The 22840-nt window shown below is 43.8% G+C and overlaps 1 protein-coding gene across 4 annotated transcripts in view; it reads right to left on the bottom strand.

Moving 5' to 3' along the window:
- Positions 1-22840, bottom strand: part of SCUBE2 (signal peptide, CUB domain and EGF like domain containing 2) — a 70102-nt gene that overhangs the window by 6137 nt on the left and 41125 nt on the right. For 3 of the 4 annotated variants that reach the window (XM_055317879.1, XM_055317877.1, XM_055317878.1), the window contains exons 15-21: positions 21310-21465; positions 20710-20916; positions 7469-7639; positions 5289-5456; positions 4425-4586; positions 2416-2613; positions 1093-1245 (exon numbers count right to left, since the gene is read on the bottom strand). In XM_055317879.1, the coding sequence (XP_055173854.1) occupies positions 1093-1245; positions 2416-2613; positions 4425-4586; positions 5289-5456; positions 7469-7639; positions 20710-20916; positions 21310-21465 (1215 nt within the window). The remainder of the gene's footprint in view (positions 1-1092; positions 1246-2415; positions 2614-4424; positions 4587-5288; positions 5457-7468; positions 7640-20709; positions 20917-21309; positions 21466-22840) is intronic. The other variant, XM_055317881.1, reaches the window with a different exon arrangement.

Below are 22840 nucleotides of genomic sequence, written 5' to 3'. Positions count from 1 at the left end.
GGAAAGAGCCCAGATGTCCATCCACAGATGAATAGATAAAGAAGATATGGTGTATATATATATAATGGACTACTACTCAGGCATCAAAAAAAATGAAATCTTGCCATTTGCAATGACATGGATAGAACTAGAGGAATTTATTTCACTTATTGTACTAAGTACAATAAGTGAAATAAGTTAAAGAAAACTAAGTACAATTGTACTAAGTACAATAAGTGAAATAAGTTAAAGAAAAACAATGATACGATCTCACTCATATATGGAATTTAAGAAACAAAACAGGGATCCCTGGGTGGCGCAGCGGTTTGGCGCCTGCCTTTGGCCCAGGGCGTGATTCTGGAGACCCCGGATCGAATCCCACGTCGGGCTCCCGGTGCATGGAGCCTGCTTCTCCCTCTGCCTATGTCTCTGCCTCTTTCTCTCTCTCTGTGTGACTATCATAAAATAAATAAAAATTAAAAAAAAAAAAAGAAACAAAACAGAGGATCGTAGGGGAAGGGAGGAAAAAATAAGCAAGACAAAACCAGAAAGGGAGAAAAACTATAAGTGACTCCTAACTCTAGGAAACAAACTGAGGGTTGCTGGAGGGGTAGTAGATGGGCAGATGGGATAACTGGGTGATGGGCATTAAGGAGGGCACTTGATGTAATGAGCACTGGGTGTTATATGCAACTGATGAATCAATGAACTCTACCTCTGAAATTAATAATACAGTATATGTTAATTAATTGAATTAAAAATTTTTTTAAATGTAAAAAAAAAAAAAGGAAAGGAAATGAGGCTTAGAGATGGTGAATAACTTACACAATGTCACTGAAAAGATGAGGCCAGGGCTGGCCCATGTTCTCACCCACTAAGCTATGCTCATTTTTATTTATTTTCTGAAACATGTTTTCATCCCTGTAGCTAGTGTCCCCAGACGCCTGTTTAAAATTTGGCACTTGTGAGTCAGCAGTGTCCTTTCTCCTTATCCCACCTGCCTTTCTGAGCATGTGTGCTTGTCAGCAATCCACCAGCTGGCCCAGAAGTTGGTGTGATTGAAAGCAAAGAAGCTCCTTGGGTGTGGTGCGGCCTGAGCTTCACAGTGCTTACCATCATAAGTCACATAAGGGACCTGGAAGCCTCTGGCACTGTTCCCTTCATTGGACTTAAACTGAATCCACAGCTTCTTTGATCTGGAGGTGAAGGCGATGGGGCGTTCGTAGGTCTGGCAGGTTTCATATGTTGTCACAGAATTAGATGAAGCTGCCAAGGGAAGGTGGGGGGGAGGTGGTCTTCAAGACTCATCCTGAGCAGCCAAACAATAACACTCATTTTTTCAAATGCGCCATAAAACAAGTCATGATCAAGAGCTCCTCAGGCCCAGTTTTGTCACCATAGGGGGCCAAAGTCCTGGAAACTGAGTAGACTCAGCTCGTGACTGGATTCCCTCAGAGAATTGAAAGGCCCAGGGCTAGGCAAACAGCAGCAGCCTAGGCCCCAGTGCCCACTGCAGGAGCTGAGGAGAGGCCTCCAAGTCCAGAGGCCAGCAATAATCATCACAGATCCCCGTTTCTTCTGACCAGGCAGGGCAGGGCAGGGCATACTTTATGGACTTTACCTCATTACCCCTCCGAAAACCATAGGAAGTTGGTGCAGTTGTTAACTCATTTACAGAGGTTGTGTCACAAAGTCAGTATGTGGATAAGTCAGGATTCAAACCTATACTTGACTTGAGACACTGTAACCACTAATAAGAGGGGCAAACACATGGTGGCTCCATGTGTCATTATTCTAAGTGCTTTATGAATATGAACTCATTTATTCCTCATGATGACTCTATGAGGTAAGAACTATACTATCCCCATTTTAACAAAAAAGGAAACTAAGTCACAGACAAATCCAGAATGTATGGTTCACAGAACCAACAAGAGGTGAAACTGGGTTCAGATCTAAGCAATCTGGCTGCTGGGCCCAGTCACTATACTGCCTTGAAGTTGTGTTGATGGTAGTGTCTCTCAATGGACACTGGGTCATATGCCAAGATGGGAGGGGGGGGTCCCTCCTGGCTGGACTATGACCTTTACCTTAGTCAGTCCCCAAGCCACAAGTGGCTTCCCATGGTGAAGCAAGTGTGTGGGGCCAGCCCTCTATGAGCTTCATTGGCTCTATGATGTTGTAGAAGAGAGTCCCCAGTGAGCCTAGAGGGGAAGACTGACCTGCAGAATCACTACCTCTGGGGTTCACCAAGAGGCCTCAAGGTGGGCTTTTGTCTAAATTTTGTTTCTTGGCAAATGCTATAAACTTATGTCCCATCTCTGTTCTAATATAGAGGGGACACCCTAGGTGTGCTGCTCACACTTAAAGCTGGGGAGCATGCCAGCAGGCTTCTCCACTAGCCTTAGAAAGGGAGGGGGACAGAGGGAGGGGACGCACAGGTTTTCCGCATCACCAGGTAGTCTCCACAGTCATCTTCTATGGGCAGGAAGATCTCAGGGACCACGATCAAGATTCGGCGCTTGGGTGGTGGGTTGATGGTCCATGTACACTCGGTGTTGGCTGGGTAATTGCCTGGGTAGTTTGGGGATTCAATGTACCCAGTAAAATCTCCCAGCTCTCCTCCACATCTTCTGTCTGGAAAGGGAAATTCCATGAGTTATGAAGGCACAACACTGTTGTCACTGTGTCATGACGATGGGCAGCTCAGTTGATGAAAACTGCTGCAGCCCTATTGCCATCAAGGCATGAGGTATGCAGATGGCACCATCCCAGGAATTAGTGTGCCCTGTGCCCTGTAAAGTCTATCCCTTCCCCTCTCCGTGGGAGCCCAACTACACTAACTCCCCACACAGAGCTCACCATACTGAGTTCCCCTCTGAGTTACCATTTTCTCACTAACTTGAAGGTGATCTTGAGCAGGCATTTGTGAAACAAAGGACAACTTTAGTATTCAATATTTTGTTTACAAAGTCTAAGTGCAAGGGGAACCCATGACACAGAACTTCTAGGTCTGTCAAAATAGGAATAATAGAGCTTACTGCTAATTAGAGGATATTTGACCTTTTCCTAGAGACCTTATATGAATTCATGATATCCATAGTCTTTCTCTTTTCTTTCTAGTCAAGAGCACATTTTATTTTTGGTGTGGAAGAGAATTCCAATTAGGTATCAGCCAATATGGGGCATGCTGGATATTCACCTCTGGCATCAAGGGCAAGGAGTATCACACACACACACAACCAGTTTAGGCATATCTTCATTCATTGAATCTCCATTCATCTAACAAATGTTAGCAAAAGCTCTGGGGGTTCAGAAATGAGAAAGACACAGTCCTTGCCCTCAAGGGAGGGGCTTACTGTTTAAAACTGTCAGGTGAATGTGTGCAAGAGGGGATGTTGAAGAGACTTTTTCCTCTTTAATTATAACTGGGAATTATTATTTCCATTAGAAAAAAATAAAGAGGCTTTTCTTCTTGGAAGGGGGTCGAGTGGGGAGAGCCATGGAGTTGAGAAAACTGCCTTCAAGCCTGAAGGGCTACCTGAGGATCTGTGCCATGTGGTTCCTAAGGGCCAACCAAAGGCCAGGGATGGGGGGACAAAGAAACAGACTCCATCTGGGTATAGGGAAGAATTTTATAACACTGTGAACCTCAATCTCAAATTCCTCCAGTTTGGGGAGATCTCCTTGCTCCCCTATACCTGCTGTCTTATTGATAATAGATCAGCAGAGATTTACTTCTGACCTTTACTGGAGAATTTTACATAGTGATTAAAAAGCAACCAACTGGCCCAAGCATGCAGCAAGTCTTTGAATGATTTGCTTTCCCATTCCTATAGAATACAAATTAAACTCCACTGTGTGGCATTCAAGGCTTCCCTTCCTGATCTGCCTCAGATTCTCCTGAGACATTCCATGATCCAGGTCCAGGGGTCTCTTCTCTTCTTTCACTCTTCTGAGTCTGTACTTCCTCACAGTTGTTGTCTTGGGTATAAAGCTCTTTCTCCCAATCCCCCCCTTTCTCTCCATCAAAACCTTCCTGTGCCCTCCAGAAGCCTTTCCTCATCTCACTAGACAGAATGAATTGCCCTCTCCTCTGCAATCCTACAGCCTGTGCTGCCTGCAGGGCCAGGGACTTCTGCTTGCCATGTCTAGAATGTAACAGGTCCTCAAACAGTGTTTGCTGAACTGAAATTCTGCAGCTCAGAGGAAATGTCAGCAAGTATATCCTGTCGAGATGCCTGGAGGAGTAGCCAGGATCAGCACAGGGGAATACCTGGGAGTCAAGTATGGCTCTCCTTCAGCACCAACCTGCAGCACTCGGAGCTGGGTAATAGCTTCCTCATGGTTCTCAATGGGCCTGGGACACCTGCCCCAACCTCCCTGCCCCAGGTGGACCCAGGCACTTTCCTCTGGGTCAAGACTGTGAAAGCCTTAGAGAGACCCACCTTTACACTGGGTTATGTTTGTGGAGCCATCAAAGTCAGTGGTAGTATTTCCTGGGCAAGAAACACAGTTATTTTTTCCAAATTCAGGCTGATATGTTCCTGCTGGGCAACGGATACATCGGTGAGTGGTGGTGTTGTAGAAATGTCCAGGTGAACATTGAACTGTGGGGTGGGGATGGGGGGAAGAATGAAGCAAAAAAACAAAGCAAAACTATATTTATCAGTCACATAAAAGTTTTCACAGTCCGTGCTATAAATTTGTATGCCCAAACAAAGTACTGCTTTCCTACTTATCTGGGGCTAATCAACACTTAATTCCCTAAATAGCCAGCTTGGGTGGGACTTATGACTCATGACACTGAGAAAAATACAAAGGGAACAAAGTATGGGTGTAGCTTCAAAGAGTTTACAGCACGTGCAGAGTCTGGCATAGATGAGCTTAGCTGAGTTTTCATGCAGGGAGCACTTGTCAGCTCTGAGGATGTCAAACTGATGCCAGGCCCAGGGTTGGGGCCCTGGGAGAAGCGGCAGTCGAGCTCTGGGGACAGGTAGGACCTGTATGGGAGGGGAGCTCCAGGGAAGGGTGCTGGGATGGAGGAAGACTGAAAAGAAGGAGCCAAGAACCTCTCCTAGACTGGTCATCCCTGTTTGAAGGGGTCCAGGTGGTTGGGGGAGACCACGTCTAGAGAGTTCCCATGCTCCCTGCACATCCTGCAGGAGTGGTTGGAGCTGGGACCTGATCTCCCAGCCACTGGGACCACACAGGGCATCTCTGGACTGGGCTTGATCGGAGCTTGACCAGACTCCCATGGTTCTCAAAAGGGAAATTCAGTTCTGGAAAAAGGCAAGCTGCCAAGTCCTCACCTCTGGTCTCACAGTCCTGGAAGGAAGTGGCTCCCAGGTGTTTGGTGGGGAGCCCTCCTCCACAGGGGAAGCAGGAAGTACGGCCAGCCTCAGGCTGGAATGTGCCCAGGGCGCAGAGCTGGCAGGGTGCAAAACCATCTGCAGAATATTCACCAGGTTGGCAAAGACCTGGGGAAACCAATGACCCTAAGTGAGCAAGGTCCCCTGTGTCCCTTGGGTGGACACTTTCCCATCTCTCTGTAGATGAGCTCAGAATTTGGTCAGACCTGTCACCCTGTGCTGATCTGAGCTCCCACCTCAGTGAGAAAAGCCCTGCCCTGCCCTGCCCTGCCACTGACCCTGAGAAGGTGGGATGTGAGCGCCTGATGTTTACACACAGGGCTACAGAGCACAGTGCAAAGACAGAGACCAAGGAGCCAAGGGTCAACTGCTTCCAAAGAATGGACCATGCCTGAGTTTGCTTAAGGTTTAGGACTACACAGTGTGCAGCCAGCACCCTCCCCAGGGAGGGTTCTCTGCTCTGGAATCAATTCAACCCAGAAGTATACCCTCACCCAGCTGATTACATCCTAGTGATATAAAGACTCTTCTGGTCATGAAAGAGTCTCCCTGTTTTATCAATTAGGTTTACTAAGTCACTAAAGTGTGTCCTGTCCTCCTTCTACTAAATCCAACCAATCTAATCCATATTGATAGAGGGACCCAGTGGCATTTACTTTAAACACCCTACTTGATCATTTTTTAAATTTATGACAAGAAGCACAGCCATAAACAAAAAGATTTATAAGAGCACATGATTCTTAGGAATTAGCTTGTCACTGCCAAGATGTTATGAAAAGCTGTGTCTCTTGTACTGCTGATCATCTCTCCCCTATTAAATTTCATGGTCTTCTTATTAGCCATAGGTTATAGATATAATGGCATTTAGTAAACACACATTCAAAGGAAGAGTCTGGAGTCTGTCAGACCTATGTTCTGATTCAAATCCTCCACTCTTTGGCTGTATGACCTTCAACCATTCACTTTAACCTCACAAAGTTGTTGCAGTGATACAACAACGATAATAATAATTCATGTAATACACCTTGCATGATGCCTGGCATAGGTTAAGTATTTAATAAGTGTTAGCAATTGCTATTATTACTAGTATTATTCTTACTATAAAGATATCTTAATAAGGTCACATAATGTAAACAGATGTCCCAAAGTGCCTCCTTATCAACCCTGTAGTTGGTTTGAGGGGAGGAGAGGGGCAGAGGCTGAGGGAGAGAGAAAATCTCAAGCAGACTTCCTGCTGAGTGTGGAGCCCTCCGTGGGGTTCCATCTCACGACCCTGAGGTCATGGCCTGAGCCAAAATCAAGAGTTGGATGTAACTGACTGAGCCACCCAGGCACCCTATGACTTTAACCTTTTGAAAGGTTCTGTAGTTGAGTCTGGAGTCATTTAGGTGGGGGCTAAAGCTGGCTCTGGAGGTCACTGGGAGGAGAGATGGGAGCCACAGGACATCATCCCATGCTCTTCACCACGGACATCACCTACAAACTGCAGTGTTAGATCACACCTTCTATTTGAACTCACAGAGCATCAATTTGGCCCTTCTTCCATCTAATAAAAGGAAGACATTTACTAATAAAATAAATAGGAAACAAGCCCACAAAACCCAAGTAAGCTTGGCTCCAGAGTTAACATTTTATAAGGGACATTAAAAACTCTTCCCAGAGTTCTGACAAAACAACCAGATGGATACTCTTTAAAAATCAATAAGGTAAAAAAAAAAAATCAATAAGGTATGAATTTGAGACCAAAGCTAGAAAAAGAATTAGAACTACTTTCTCCAACTTAACACTTTCAGACCATCCCCATACACTGGGAGATCAATAAGGTCTCAAGGTATATTTATTTACAGTGAGTAAAGCATGCAACAGCAACCTTTCCACCTTTTCTTCTGCCAATGTATTCTATCAGCTTTTCATTTATTTATTCAAGTGAGCATCAGCCCAGCATGTGTTGGGCACTGAGGCAGGCACTGAAGCCAAAGACGAAGCCATATAATATGGTCCCTGCCTGTAGGAAGCCCAAGGGTGCAGTATGTGCTATTTGCACTGAAACGCTACTTATGCCTTCTGTCTAGGTAATATTGGAGACCAGAGGAATAAGAAGAGGAAGATGGAACACTTACCTCCACATTCCGATACATTCCAAGCTTCTGGAGTCTTCAGGGCTCCAGGATTTTCTGATCTTGGGCAAGGTTCGCATGTGATTTGTCCTTCCTCATTTTGGAAGGTTCCATTTGTACACAAAATGCAGCGTTCTTGCACTCCATCATAATATGTCCCAGCCCTGCAACTGACTAGCCAAAGGGGGAAATGATCTGGTCAGTGAGGGGACAGAAGCCAAGGAAGGATGATATGAGTGATAGGTGCAAATAGATGGCATTGACCCCACACTCCTCCACACAAACTCCCTGAATACAGAATGTGTACCTCCTTTGGGTTTTCTGTGTACACCCCTTGCCATGTTGCCCACCGTTAGAGGTGTTCATGGGTTCTCTCTCCCTAGACCACGAGCTCCTTAGAAGCAGGGATCACAGTGGTCCTAATTATTTTTGAGCACAAGCACTTGATGACTTCTCCTATTTCATAGGACTGTCGGAGGGGTTATAAATTGAAAATCATTCATTGAACATACTCCCAGTGCTGAAAGAACAGAGAAGAGGGTGATATTAATTCTGGCTGATGGCATCCCTAAAGGCTTCCTAGAGGAGGCCACGTTTGTGTGGACCCTTAAAGGATGAATAGGATCTCCCCAAGAAGGAAAGGGGGCAGGTCATAAAAGGTCACGTACAACATACAGGAGAAGAGGGAAGAAAGGAAGGTTAGGATAGACTTTAGAAATTCTTGAATGCTAGGCATTTGGGTTTTATTCTTCAGGTTGAGGAGCCATTAAAAGAGAGGAATATGACCAGAGCTGGGTTCTGAAAAGCTCACCCTCTGGTGGCTGTAGGAAGGGTAATCTCAAGAGTCTTACCAATAAGCTCTCCAACACAACATGCTTTGTGTTTGTAATAAAGTTCATGTGTTATGAAAAGTAAACCATGGTAAATGTCTCCTGAAAGAATGAACTACAAGGAAATTAATAAACAATGCTTCTGGCTATATTTCTGGTGTTGTTAGTTAAATGTAGATTTATATCTTGTTTTAGAATATGAATATAAAGTAAATGTGCTTAAGTGGGTTCTCAGTATCATATTCAGACATCAACATAACCATCAAAATAGCCTTTCTAATGGCTAACATTTGCTGAATACTTCCAATCTCCTGTTCATCATGCCAAAAGCTTTTCATACCTTATCTCATTTGTCCCTGAAAACAACCCTAAGGAGTTAGGTGCTATTATTGACTCCATTTTACAGAAACAGACTTAAGGATATTAAATAATTTGGCCAAGGTCCCACAGCTAGTCTGTGAAATACACCTACAGTGAGATTAAGAGCTTTGAATTTAAGAGGGAGAAAGGGCTCTTGCAAAAGTGCAGACTGAATCTTAATTCAAGACTGCTGAGGATTCTCTACGTGATGTTAGAGGAGTCTGACTGGAATAAACACATTCTCTTTCATACTTAAGCTGCTGAGAAATAGAAAACAAAATATCACATGATAATATTAGCTATTATATCTCTTCAATGTCTGTGAGGGGGAATACCCCGTTTTCATGCTTTCCTACAAATGCAATCTGCATATATACTTTTTTAAAGATTTTATTTATTTATTCATGAGAGACACAGAGAGAGAGGCAGAGACACAGGCAGAGGGAGAAGCAGGCTCCATGCAGGGAGTCTGATGTGGGACTGGATCCCAGGTCTCCAGGATCACACCCTGGGCCGAAGGCGTCGCTAAACCACTGAGCCACCCGGGCTGCCCTGCATATATACTTTTAGAGTTAAACATGACAAAGTCCTCTATTACCATTAATAAAAATGTCTTTTTATTATTCACTTTATAATCTGAAAAAAACCGAAACAAGGTTTTTTTCTAAATCATAGGCCAAAATATGCTACATTTCAAATATTAGGTCTACAATTAAATTCAATCAAAAGTCTACTCTAAAATCTAAATTTTAATACTTTTTAATACTGTTTGGATTGTCTTTTATAATATTTGTGTGTCATTTTAATTTAATTTTATCATATTTTAAAAAAATTAAAAGGGAACCAAACTCTTGCTTTCTCAACAAACAGCATTCTAATGGGCCCAATGCATAGAGCTGTGGCAGACAAAGTCTGATTCCAGACCTAGTCTCTAAACACAGCCCCACTTGATAGTGGTTTCTTTGATGACTCTGGTTTCAGCTAATCTCCCATGAGAAGCTGGGCTGAACTATGTACTAGGAATTCATGACTTTTTATCCTGTGTCCCACCTTACTGTCTGAAGGCTAGCAGAAGGCCAGCAGGCAGAGAATAACTTCTTCGTGGCTCTAAGGAGTCAGATGTTGTGAAGGCTGGTAGAAAGTAAATAAAACCAAGGCCATCTGGAGCCCCTCTAGCCAAGCCATTTCCATTTTTGTAACATTCATTCCGCTAATGGGAAAGTGCCAGATGATGGCAATGATTTCAAAGCCACCTTAATCATAACTTAGAGTCAGATCAGCATGGTCTGTTCTGCTGTAGTTCCTCTGGCAGAAAATGGATCCCTTCATGGGTGCATGAGAATGGCTCTGGTTCTCGTTGGAAAATATAACAGGATGGGCTCCTGCTGCTCTGGGTGTCCACTCGTCCTTAGAACTATTTAAATCCCCCAAAGCCTTTTTGAGGTTACATTTTGAGAAGCCTCACAATGTCCCACAGCTGTTGCAATTTCCCAACTGAGCAAAGGGCTGAGAAATGCCCCTTGTCACTGCAGAAAGGAGGGCACCGGTCTTTTTTCTCCCAGTGAAAGGCCTGCTTCACATAAACAAACTCATAGTGTCACTCACAGTTTCCATTTTCCTTACAGAAAGACCTACAGAAATAATTCCTGCCAAGCACCTTCCAAATTAATTTCTTTCACAAGGTAAAAATGAGCTAAACAGCAAAGAGTGATTCTGAATGTCATGAAGAGATGCCTGAAAACCACTTTTTTGCAAATGGGCTGAAGATTTGGTCTGAAGAGACCTCAATTGCATGTTCCAGTTGGTTCTCTTTTCTCCTCGAGCAGCCAGCATGTTTTGCTGCCCCAGACAAAGGAGTCAATTGCCCCCAGAACACTTCAGGATCACAGCAGAGCTTTTGTATGTCTTCAGTGACCATTAAAATCCCATTCTCAAATCCCACACAGCTGTTTTCTCCCTCTCTTAAGAAAAAAAAAAAAATACAAGAAAGCTTTTCTGATGCAAAAGGGAGAGACCAGCAGGGACAAGGATTAATGGCAACAAAGAGACCTGAAGGCTCACCCTCTTTTCAACAAGATGGCCTTTGAGTATTTCAGGCTATGGACAAACACTATGGTCTCTCTGTGGCGAAGATGGTGAACCTAATAAAAGAGGTCATTCTCTAGGGTCTGTTTTCTTAAGAGTCACGCTTTGACTTCTGAAGGAAAGCCACAAGCAGCCCACGCAGATTCCCAGGGTGTTCTGGAGCTGCTGCTTTGTCACAGCTCAGAGGCTAAGACAACACCGTGGCCTTGGGATCCCAGTTTGAAACCCTGTTAAATGGGTGTTTCAGGATAACAGGAGAGAGCACCCCCTTAGCTCAGAGGTTGAGCTGTCACACTGTCCAGGTTTTTGGTGTGTGTTCTTAGGGTTGGGGCGGAGAGCTGAGTCCAGCTGACGCCTTCCTGGCTGGGTTCCCCAATGCATGCTATGCTCTCTTCATGCTTAGTTAATGGGGGAGGCAGGGAGAGACGTCATTTCCTTTAAAGTGCCTCTTTTGCCTTCAATTGCAATATTTCCCCAAAGATTTGCCCCTTACCCTCTTTTCTCTTAATGTTGGTGGCTATCTTTAGGATTTCACCTGTTGTCCCTGGAAAATACATTAGTTCAGTAAAATACTTAGCACTGATTATGTGTTGAGTTCTGTTCTAAATGGAGCTGGAGCTATAGCACACAAGACAGACATGGCCCTGCCCTAGGGGACTCTCATTCTGGAGAATATGCACAATAAATGGGTAAGTAAATAAATATATAGCAGAATGCTACCTAGAGGTAAATATGATAAAGAAAAGTGAAACAGGGTAAGAAGGGAATACAAAGAGTGGTGGGAGTGGAGTTTGTGTGTATATAGTCTCAGAAGAGTAGCCAGGCTTTCCTCTCTGAGCTGAGATCAGACTGAAATGAACAAACTGGCCTTGCAATGGCATTGCCTAAGAGCAAAAGGAAAAAAAAAAAAAAAAAAAGCCAATGCAATAGGAACAGAGTAAAAGAGCCAGGGTAACAGGAAAGGAATCCTAAAAAGCAAACAAGAGCTAGATGATGCAGGTTCTTGAAGGTCATGGTAAGGAAATTAGACCTTACTCAAAGCATGTTGGAGGATTTGCATAGAGGAATGGCATGATCTGACTTATGTTTCTAATAGATATTCTGGCTGCTATGTGGAGACCACGAGGCAGGCAAGGACTGAAAAACAATTCAGACCCGTCACAACAGACTGGGCCCAGGATGCTGGTGGTTTGGAATAGAGTGGTAATGATGAAGGAAGACATAACTACTTAGAGTAAGAACATAATGTGAAGGTAGAATTTGCTAACGAACTGGATGAGGAGCATGACAGAATGACAGGGGTCAAGAAAATGTGAGATTTTCAATTTGAACAATGAAGTAAATAGAGGTGCCATTTACTGAGATGAGGGACAAGCAGGTTTTACTTAGGAGGGAGGGAGGGAGGCAGATAGACACACTGAGTTTAAGACGCATGTTGGCCACACAAGTGTCGATATTGAAAAGGCATTGGTTTTACTGGTGGTTTGCAAGGTAGAATGCGACACCGCAGGGCTTTATGAAATGATCCACTGGGTGTGGGCAAAGCATCTTCACATCTATGCCTATTAACTTTTACCTAAAAATGAGAAACAAAGAAAGGGTTACTGGTTCAGTGTATGGTCTAAGATTGGTGCCTCAGTCTGTCTGCATCTCCATGAGTCGTAGACACACATGAAGACACAAGGTCTCCAAGAAAAGAGAAGAACATGGCATTCCACAACTCTATGGGTTGGGAAAGTACTGACTGCTTTGCTTCTTTCAATGCATTAAGAATTGCAGTTTGCAATCCAAACTAGAAGTCCTAACGACGAGGGTTAACGAGGTGGAAGAACGAGTGAGTGACATAGAAGACAAGTTAATGGCAAAGAGGGAAACTGAGGAAAAAAGAGACAAACAATTAAGGGACCATGAAGACAGATTAAGGGAAATAAATGACAGCCTAAGGAAGAAAAACCTACGTTTAATTGGGGTTCCCGAGGGCGCCGAAAGGGCCAGAGGGCCAGAATATGTATTTGAACAAATCCTAGCTGAAAACTTTCCCAATCTGGGAAGGGAAACAGGCATTCAGATCCAGGAAATAGAGAGATCCCCCCCTAAAATCAATAAAAACCGTTCAACACCTCGACATTTAATAGTGAAGCTTGCAAATTCCAAAGATAAAGAGAAGATCCTTAAAGCAGCAAGAGACAAGAAGTCCCTGACTTTCATGGGGAGGAATATTAGGGTAACAGCAGACCTCTCCACAGAGACCTGGCAGGCCAGAAAGGGCTGGCAGGATATATTCAGGGTCCTAAATGAGAAGAACATGCAACCAAGAATACTTTATCCAGCAAGGCTCTCATTCAAAATGGAAGGAGAGATAAAGAGCTTCCAAGACAGGCAGGAACTGAAAGAATATGTGACCTCCAAACCAGCTCTGCAAGAAATTTTAAGGGGGACTCTTAAAATTCCCCTTTAAGACGAAGTTCAGTGGAACAATCCACAAAAACAAGGACTAAATAGATATCATGATGACACTAAACTCATATCTGTCAATAGTAACTCTGAACGTGAATGGGCTTAATGACCCCATCAAAAGGCGCAGGGTTTCAGACTGGATAAAAAAGCAGGACCCATCTATCTGCTGTCTACAAGAGACTCATTTTAGACAGAAGGACACCTACAACCTGAAAATAAAAGGTTGGAGAACCATTTACCATTCAAATGGTTCTCAAAATATACCCTAAAAACTACAGAACACTTCTGAAAGAAATTGAGGAAGACACAAAGAGATGGAAAAATATTCCATGCTCATGGATTGGCAGAATTAATATTGTGAAAATGTCAATGTTACCCAGGGCAATTTACACGTATAATGCAATCCCTATCAAAATACCATGGACTTTCTTCAGAGACTTAGAACAAATTATTTTAAGATTTGTGTGGAATCAGAAAAGACCCCGAACAGCCAGGGGAATTTTAAAAAAGAAAACCATATCTGGGGGCATCACAATGCCAGATTTCAGGTTGTACTACAAAGCTGTGGTCATCAAGACAGAGTGGTACTGGCACAAAAACAGACACATAGATCAATGGAACAGAATAGAGAACCCAGAAGTGGACCCTGAACTTTATGGTCAACTAATATACGATAAAGGAGGAAAGACGATCCACTGGAAGAAAGACAGTCTCTTCAATAAATGGTGCTGGGAAAATTGGACATCCACATGCAGAAGAATGAAACTGGACCACTCTCTTGCACCATACACAAAGATAAACTCAAAATAGATGAAAGATCTAAATGTGAGACAAGATTCCATCAAAATCCCAGAGGAGAACTCAGGCAACACCCTTTTTGAACTTGGCCACAGTAACCGGAGAAGGACAAACAGTGTATGTTCTCATTCATTTGGGGAATATGAATAATAGTGAAAGGGAATATAAGGGAAGGGAGAAGAAATGTGTGAGAAATATCAGAAAGGGAGACAGAACATAAAGACTTCTAACTCTGGGAAATGAACTAGGGGTGGTGGAGGGGGAGGAGGGCGGGGGGTGGGGGTGAATGGGTGACGGGCACTGAGGGGGACACTTGACGGGATGAGCACTGGGTGTTATTCTGTATGTTGGTAAATTGAACACCAATAAAAATTAATTTATAAAATTAAAAAAAATGAAGTATAGTTGAAAAAAAAAAAAAGAATTGCAGTTTGCCTGGTTGAATCAAATTCCTGATTATATTATCGAGTTTCAACCAAACCAACTGGCACAAAATAGAAAGCAACTTCAAACAATCCTGCGAAAACCCTGGACTGAAGGTACAACCAACAATGGGTGAACACCAGGGAAGAGTCAGGCAGACACAACTTTTACTCTTTGCCAAACAGTATGACATAGAAACAGAAATCAGATCTGACAAGAGTTGAGCCAAAACACTAGCAATTCACAAAAAGACTATTTGAAAAATGAATTTACAACCACTAATGTTAGCAATGAACTTTGCCAGATTATAAATGTGGTACCTAAAGATGCTAGCCAGTTATTTTAAAACTGCTATTTAATCTATTTCTCACTCCTTTATGATGTACATCATATATTAGCCAACAGAACAAGTATGTGCTTTTAAAATAAGTAAACACTCATGAATTCAAAAATATTTAACTTTGTGTGTGTGTGCGTGCGTGCCTGTGCGAGCAAGCGTGTGCATGCATGCATGCTCGATAAAGAACATTCAACACATCCTGGGATAAAGAAGTCTATAATTCAAAATAGTGGTCAGAACTATTCTGGAGGAGAGAGGAGTTTGAGAGTCACCAGCACATGGTGGTATTTAGAGCTCTGGCAATGAATAAGGTCAGGTAGAAGAGAGTGAAGGACTGAGCCCTGGGGTGTTTAGAGATCAAAAATTAGGGGAGAACCAACACGGAAAATCAAAAGGGAGCAGCCAGTGAGGTAGGAGGAGAACCAGAAGAGTGTGGTGTCTGAAACCCAGGAGAAGAGAGTGTTTCTGGTAAGTGGGACTGGTCATCTGAATAAGAGTTGGCAACTAGATTTGGCAATACAGAGGTAGTTAGAAATTTTGGGAAAAGCAGTTTCAGTGGAGAGTCTGGGAGAAGAAACCAGACTGGTAGGGGTTGGAAGAGAAAATGGGAGGGGAGGAAGCAAAGACAGGGAGTTTAGACAACTCTTTTAAGGAATTTTGCTCTATAGGGGGTCAGAGAAAGGAGGCAGTATCTGGAAAGAAGTGTGAAGTCAAACGAGGGAGGGTCTGTTTGGCTTTTAAGACAGGAGATAGGTTTGTGTGCTGTTGGAAATGACCTAGTAAACAGGAAGAATTCTGAGATGAGGGGTCAGTGGGGATAACAACAGGAGTAATGTTCTTGAGAAGGGGAAAGCAAACGGGCTCCGGAGCCCAAGAGGAGGAGGTGGCCTTGGTAGGAGCATGGCCAGGTTTATTCAGTTTAACAGGAAGCAGGTCAGCATATGTGTGGACAGATACAGGATAGGAGGGTTGGTCTGCACGTGATAAGATAAAATCATTTTCCTAAGACTCTTAGAAGCCCATGGAGATCACTGCCTGGAAGTCTTGTGGCAACTCAAATTCCACTTCCTCAAGGAGAATGCTTCTCTTTCCTCCCCTGCCCAGTTCTTCCGACTCCTCTGGCTTTGCTCTTTATGAACAGCATCGCTGCTCTCCCAGGCACCATCTTTGCAGTCTAGCCCATAGTTATTATTCCAGACCTCAATCCTCCCTGCCTCATCAGGCAGCCAGCTGCAGCATCCTGCAGCTGTGCTCCTTTTGTCCATCAGCTGATGTCCATCCCTATAGCATCAGGGTGTTTTGATCCTCGCCATCTCTAATCTAGATTACTGCAATAACCTTCCAATGACCTTCCTTGCCTCCGTTCCTCCCTGCCTCAGCCCTCACAGCCTGCCACCAGATCCACCTTTCTAAGGTGCTTCTCTGACTGCTCCCCTCCCTGACTCCAAAGCCTCCTTGACTTGCCACCCTGCACTCCTCATCATATCTTTGATTCAGAACTCAATCTTTAGTCTCCTTTTCTACATCTGAGTTTTCTTTCTTTCTCAGGCTCTCTCAAGAGTCTATTCCCCACCCCCCACCCCCACTTTTCCTATAAATCTTTTCTGATTATTTCTTCCCCAGTGATCACATTCATCCAATCATTCAACCAAACCTGCAGGCCTTTTCTCCATGCTTCCTGCATATGAAGCAGGGCGGGGTGAGATGAGGGACATGTGGTAAGCAAGGGACCAATCAGAGGCCACGTCAAAAACCTCTGAGCTCACCCCAGCTCTTTCCTATTTTTAGTCCCCAATCCAGTTTATCGCCAAATGCTGCTCACAGTTCCTCCTAAATATTTCTAGAATCTATTGCTTTTTTTCTAGTCCATCTAGTGCCTTCATGTTCTCAACATCTCTCATGCAAAGCATTCAAAACCTTCCAAGTTAGGTTTTCTGCCTTTGGTCCTGACTCTCAGTCTAATAAAAGAAATTTTTCTAGAATACAAACATGACCTGAACATTTCCTGATTTAACCCTCTAATGGCACCTTGTCACCTATATAAAGCCAAGGCTCCTGAGCAGTATACTCAAGGTCTCTCATGACCTATTGTGCTTTTCCCACCAGCCTCGCTACCCACCACATCCTACCTTGTGCTCCAGATTTAGTAATACTGAGTTGTCAATCATCCCCTGTATGCATCTTGCTCGGTCTCATTCCCCAAGTCTACTCCTCTTCCTGAATACTCCCCTTTATGTGTCATCTGTGCATCTTTCAAAACTCAGCTTAGGCTTCCTCTCTTTGGGGAGGTCTTCTCTAACTCTCCCCTGGGAGGACCAAATGTGACTTGAGGGATGATGTCTTATTTATCCAGGCCTCCTCAGCACCCATGGCAGTGCTGGCCCATGGAGGGTGCTCCATACAAGTGCTATCAGAGGTAGATAATCATCACATGGCACAGGCTGTACCCAGAAGTGAGAGTATTCCCATTGAGAGAATTAAGAATATAGGTTCTTGAGACAGATCTGGATCTGAACTCTGGCACTGCCATTTACTTGCTGGGTGGACACTGAGAAAATACCTTACCTCCCTATGCCTTAGTTTCCTTATTTGTAAAAAAAAAAAAAAAAAAAAAAAAAAAAAACAACATGATGCAAAATAGACTTATGATGAGGATCAAATGACATAATGTATGTAAAGTGCTTAGCACAGTGTCAAACACACTATAAGTGCTCAATTAATGTCCACATTTTACTAAATTATGTTTTATTGTGGTTTTGTTTTATTTTTAGAGAGAGGGAAAGAGAAAGGGGAGGAGATGCAGAGAGAGAAGGATAGAGAATCTTATGCAGGTTCCACGCCCACCACAGAGCCTAACTCAGGGCTTTATCTCACAACCCTTCCAAGTCTGTGTGATAAGTATTGATCTAATTTTGTCTGTATTGCTAACAGACTTCATATTTTCTATGATTTAAGACAGAAAAGAAAATTTCTGCCTGCTCAGTTGCAAATAATTTCTCAATTCTGAAAAAATTAAGAAGAAAATGCCTGGCTCATTCCTGCCTCAAGCCATTTGCACCTGCTGATCCCTCCTCAGCCAGAACATACTCTGCCCCCATCAAGGCCAACTCCTTCTCACTTAAATCAAATGTCACCTGCTCTGAAAGCCTTCCTGAACACCTGTGGAGAGTAATCCTTCCTCCCCTCTGTCCCTCTCTGTATTCTTATCTTCTGTAATTACCTTTTTTCTTTATTTGTTAATTGTCCATGTCCTTTTGTTAGAATGTGAATCTTGTAAGAGCTAGCTCCTCACTCATTATGTTCTCACTACTCCATCCAAGTTTAGAGTGGCACAGAATGGTATCTCAAAATATAATAGTTGAATTAATTTTTCTCAACTGCTGTAAAGGAAAGATACTGCTGTTGAAAGTTGAATTAAACCTTCCCAGTCTCAGGACGCCTGGGTGACTCAGTGGTTGAGCGTCTGCCTTCGGCTCAGGGCATGATCCTGGATCCCATAGGAAGCCTGCTTCTCCCTCTGCCTATGTCTCTGCCTCTCTCTCTCTCTTTGTGTCTCTCATGAATAAACAAATAAAATCTTTAAAAAAAAATTTAAAGGAAAAGTGTAATGGTCTCATCTGCCCTTTCAGTGACTCCAAATGCTTTCGGAGCCTCCTTTTGGACAACATTGCAAATAATTTCCAAAAAGAACTATCCTAGGCATGTCTCCAATGTCTGTACCATTCAGAGTTCAGGAAATACCAGGAAACTTGGTCTTGATGAAGTTTTAAGACCAGCAAATAGTCTAGGAATATAAGGAATAGAAGACACATTCCCCGCCCCCCAACACACTCACTTGTTCCCTGGCCCTAGCCCATACCACGTGTGTCTCATGGGGAAGAAGGCTTTCCAATTAACACATGCAACCCCTCCTTGTGCACACCTCCTCCATTCAGCAGGAGGAAGCAATTTCACTGTAATTATTTGTGCTATTTTCTCTACATGGTAAAATCCTCAACATGGCTGTCAGACGGGGTGAATCTGATTTGGTTCCGTGTGGGCTACAAAATTCATCCATTGCTAGAGGGAGCTCTTGAGACAAGACACATTGCCTCTCCGCAACAAATCCAGCCTAACTAAGCATGACAAGCATTTCAGGACACATTTACACACACAACAGCTACAGTGTCTTTCATAAGCTGTCATGGTCATGAGGCATCCTCTGTTAAGTAACTTCTGCTAATCATTCTTGGCCCTTTTCTGCAGGAGCACAGTCATGGTAGGATTGGTAATACTCTAGTTCTGCCTGATTTCTCAACTGGCCACCAAGGCTCCCTGGCAAGCCTGTGAGGCCTCTCCCTACCAGGAGAGCAAATGGGGAAGGGGATGCAGTCTAGCTCTGAGAGGCCTGGCCTGCCTGGCCCTGACAGTTTCTGCAACTCCCCCCCATAAAGTAGGGCAGCAAGAGCCAACGCTTGTCACCATTTTGGTATAGAAACCAGAACTCTTATAATTTTAAATGAGAATAAACCAACCAGCTGGGTTGTTTCTAACTTTTTTTTTCTTTTTAAGAGAGTCAGCTAGAATAAAAGTCAAGACTATTTGAGAACCAGCCCCTGGTGGACAATTACACTTGATTTTACACTTGATTTTTACTACATTTTGGCAAAGCAACAGATGTGGGCTGAAAGTAGTTGGTTATTGCTGACAATTCTCTGGAATGAGTGCCCTGGGCTCAGCTTTGCTTCTTCAGAAACACTGGCTTATTACTCCTTAGCTCAAGCCTCACTTCTGGGCCTCCTACTGATGCTTGAAAAAGGACATCAGTTTATTCTGGATGAGTCTGGTTATCATAACTCACCGTACTTGGGACCAGAGCACAGGCTTTGGAGTTAGCCCATTGGTATGGTCTAGAGCAAAAGAACCTAGCTCTCTGAGTTCCGGTTTGTTCATCTGTTACATAGAGATGATAATGCCAACCTAATGAGATGACCATTCAGGTTAAGCGAGATAAAGCAGATACCGTCTTAATGTTGTACTGTGTCAGATGAAAACTCAATAAATCATTACTGTGATTATTATAAAGTGAGACTATAAAGTGATTATCTGCCATAAATGCCCAGAACAATTTCACCCAATAAACAAATCTCAAGACCGACCACCCTAGAACCTCTTGCCCAGGTTCCTTCTGTCTAGAACTTCATAAATTGGTGTTGTTCAAATGCCAGGTCTCAAACTTAATTCTGAAACACACACACACACACACACACCATGTATGTGTGTGTGCCAGACCACCCTAGAACCTCTTGCCCAGGTTCCTTCTGTCTAGAACTTCATAAATTGGTTCAAATGCCAGGTCTCAAACTTAATTCTGAAACACACACACACACACACACACACGCACGCACGCATGCACACACACACACACACACACCATGTATGGAACTGACACTACTAGGAGTCTTGGGCTGAAGCTCAGGGATCTCATAAGACTGCCAGGTGGCACCCCCAGACTCTGCACAAAACTATGGACAGGAGAGGTTCATGACCACCCTCAGCCAGGCCAGAGGGAGATGATGGGGAACTGGTAGTGGGGTGTACAGGAGCCTCATAGGTGCCTCATGCCCATAGTCTGTCCCTACCCAGGGCCACAGTGCTCTGAAGACCACCGTCCTCAGACTCTTGAAGGTCAGTACTCCCTCTTCTCATTGCTCTACTTCCTCCTTTCCAACCCTCAATTTGGCAAACATTTATTCAGTGCCCACCACCAGACCCTGTGCCAGGTGCCAGGGAACTCCTGGTCCAGCAGGCACAACAAATCCCAATGTGTCATTCCCAAATGAGAGTGGGTAACCACAGCATTCTCTGGAGTGAACCCAGAGAGGGAGAATGGGCTATGCTTTTGGTTACCCCGAGTCTTTATGGAGCTCATGACAACTCTGTGAGCAAGAATGGCCCAGCAGGTCACTCACCACATTGGTTTCCTGTGTGGCTCTGGCCCACTCCACAGGACTCCAGTTGGTGTTCAGATGTTCTGGGAGACTTGTTTGCCCCTTCAAGTTCCATGCCTGAGAGCTGGAGGTGAAAGTGCTCCCTGTTGGCTGCCTTCCGGAGCGCACGGATAGCTTTCCGGAGCCGCTTCTCTGTCCGCTTTATGGTGCAACTCAGGTCACAAGAAGCTACCGAAACAAGAGGGGTAGCAGTGGGGGAAGAGGTCAGGCTGCAGCACAGGAGGATGTCCGGACCCACAAAGGACCCACCAGCACCCACGGTTCCCTGTGGACAGAATGGAGGGGACACCTGGGGCTGGGCACCTCGCAGGCTGGGCAGCACTGGTTTCTAAAAGAAATTTGTTGGCCAAAATGGAATCTTTGAGTTTTTAGGAAACAGATACAATCATGAGGTTCCAAACCAATTCAGTTTAGTTTGGGAGTGAAAAACAAAACAAAACAAAACAAAACAGGAGATACTTCAGTGGTTGCACTACTGTTTCCCCCCAAGAATGATGAAAGGCAAAAGAATAAGGAGCAAGCTGTGAGAAGCCTGGTACCAAAGACTGTTTTCAAACCAACCTGTCACCTCCTTTTGGTTAATTTCAAGTTCAAACTCAACAGTGATAAACATTTCCTTAGTGGTGCTTGGGCGGCCAGGGGCTCCCGGGACTTGCTTGCTGGAGCTGCATGTAAGGTTTGCGTAGCGGAAGCTCTCTTTTACTGAGCTGTGCTTCTCTGTATGAAGAAACAAAATTATCGGAAGCCAGATCCTGGCAAAGCACTCAGTTGAACATTCGCTAGAGCTCAGTAAACATTTCATTAAAACAACTCTCAAGGGACTAAGTGATTAACTCCAGATGCCAAGACGTTGCAAGCCTCAGCTTGGAGCACGATGACATTTTAATTTCAAAGAGCCTCCTATATAACTTAACAATTTAGCTCTTGAAAATTATTTTCATGGATGAATGCTGGATGTTTCTGACTGGCTGGCCACATAAGTGGAAGACAGGAACCAGGGTTGCCTTGCATTCCTAACTGACAGTCTGCTAAGGTGTGCTCGTGTTCTCAAGGTTGGTTTCCTTAGAGCTGGACTGTGATGTACCAAGCAGGGACTAAGGCTACAAATAGGGAAGAAGCACAGGAGTAGAAAGGAAACCAACTCCTGCTCTCAGGCAAACTGAGTTTGGAGTAATTCCAGCCTGAAGGGGAAGTTGGAAAACACATTAACAGTGATGTCTCATTTTGAAATAACCAGGAGCAATATACAGCACAAAACATCTAGAGAACCAAACAATATCATGAAGGCATCTAGGGTGGGAGGAAGTGTTGCGTAAGGCAGGGTTCTGCACATCCCTATTCCAGACTCTGGCCATCTCTCCCTCACCTCTCTATCTCCTGTGGCTTCCAGTGGATCTTTTAACTAATGACCATTAACTGGAACCAAAGAGCAGTTCCATGTATCATCCACACAACCAACTTGCCTCCAGTTTAAACTCTTATTTTATTCAATGGACGAATTATCTGTATCATATTCTTCAACATTACAAAGATGTTCAAAGCAATAGGTCAGCAGGAGCCAAAGGAAGGAGGAAGCAAATTAATCCCCACCCACCATCCTCTGGGAAAAATTCTCCTTTCCTTTCTCAAAAAGCTAACTTCTAATTCCATAATAATTTTAGATTTGCAGAAAAATTGCTTAAATAGAACAGAGAGTTCCCATATATTGTTTAAGTTTCCCCTAATGCTAACATCTTACATTAACATGTATATTTATCAATACTGAGAAATTAACATAGTATAATACCATTAAGGAGACTAAAGACCAAGTCTATTTTTAAATAATGCTTTTCTGGGGCATCTCAGTGACTCAGTGGTTGAGCATCTGCCTTTGGCTCAGGCCATGATCCCAGGGTCCTGCGATCAAGTTCCGAATCAGGCTCCTCGCAGGGCGCCTGCTTTTCCCTCTGCCTGTCTCTTCCTCTCTCTGTGTCTCTCATGAATAAATAAATAAAATCTATAAATAAATAAATAAATAAATAAAGCCTTTTTCCTCTGATCTAAAAGTATAAATGCTGGGGTACCTGGGTGGCTCAGTTGATCGAATGGCTGA

The sequence above is a fragment of the Nyctereutes procyonoides genome, unplaced genomic scaffold (genome assembly GCF_905146905.1).
Source record: "Nyctereutes procyonoides isolate TBG_1078 unplaced genomic scaffold, NYPRO_anot_genome, whole genome shotgun sequence".
Taxonomy (NCBI): domain Eukaryota; kingdom Metazoa; phylum Chordata; class Mammalia; order Carnivora; family Canidae; genus Nyctereutes; species Nyctereutes procyonoides.
This window is presented reverse-complemented; position numbering and strand designations above follow the sequence as displayed.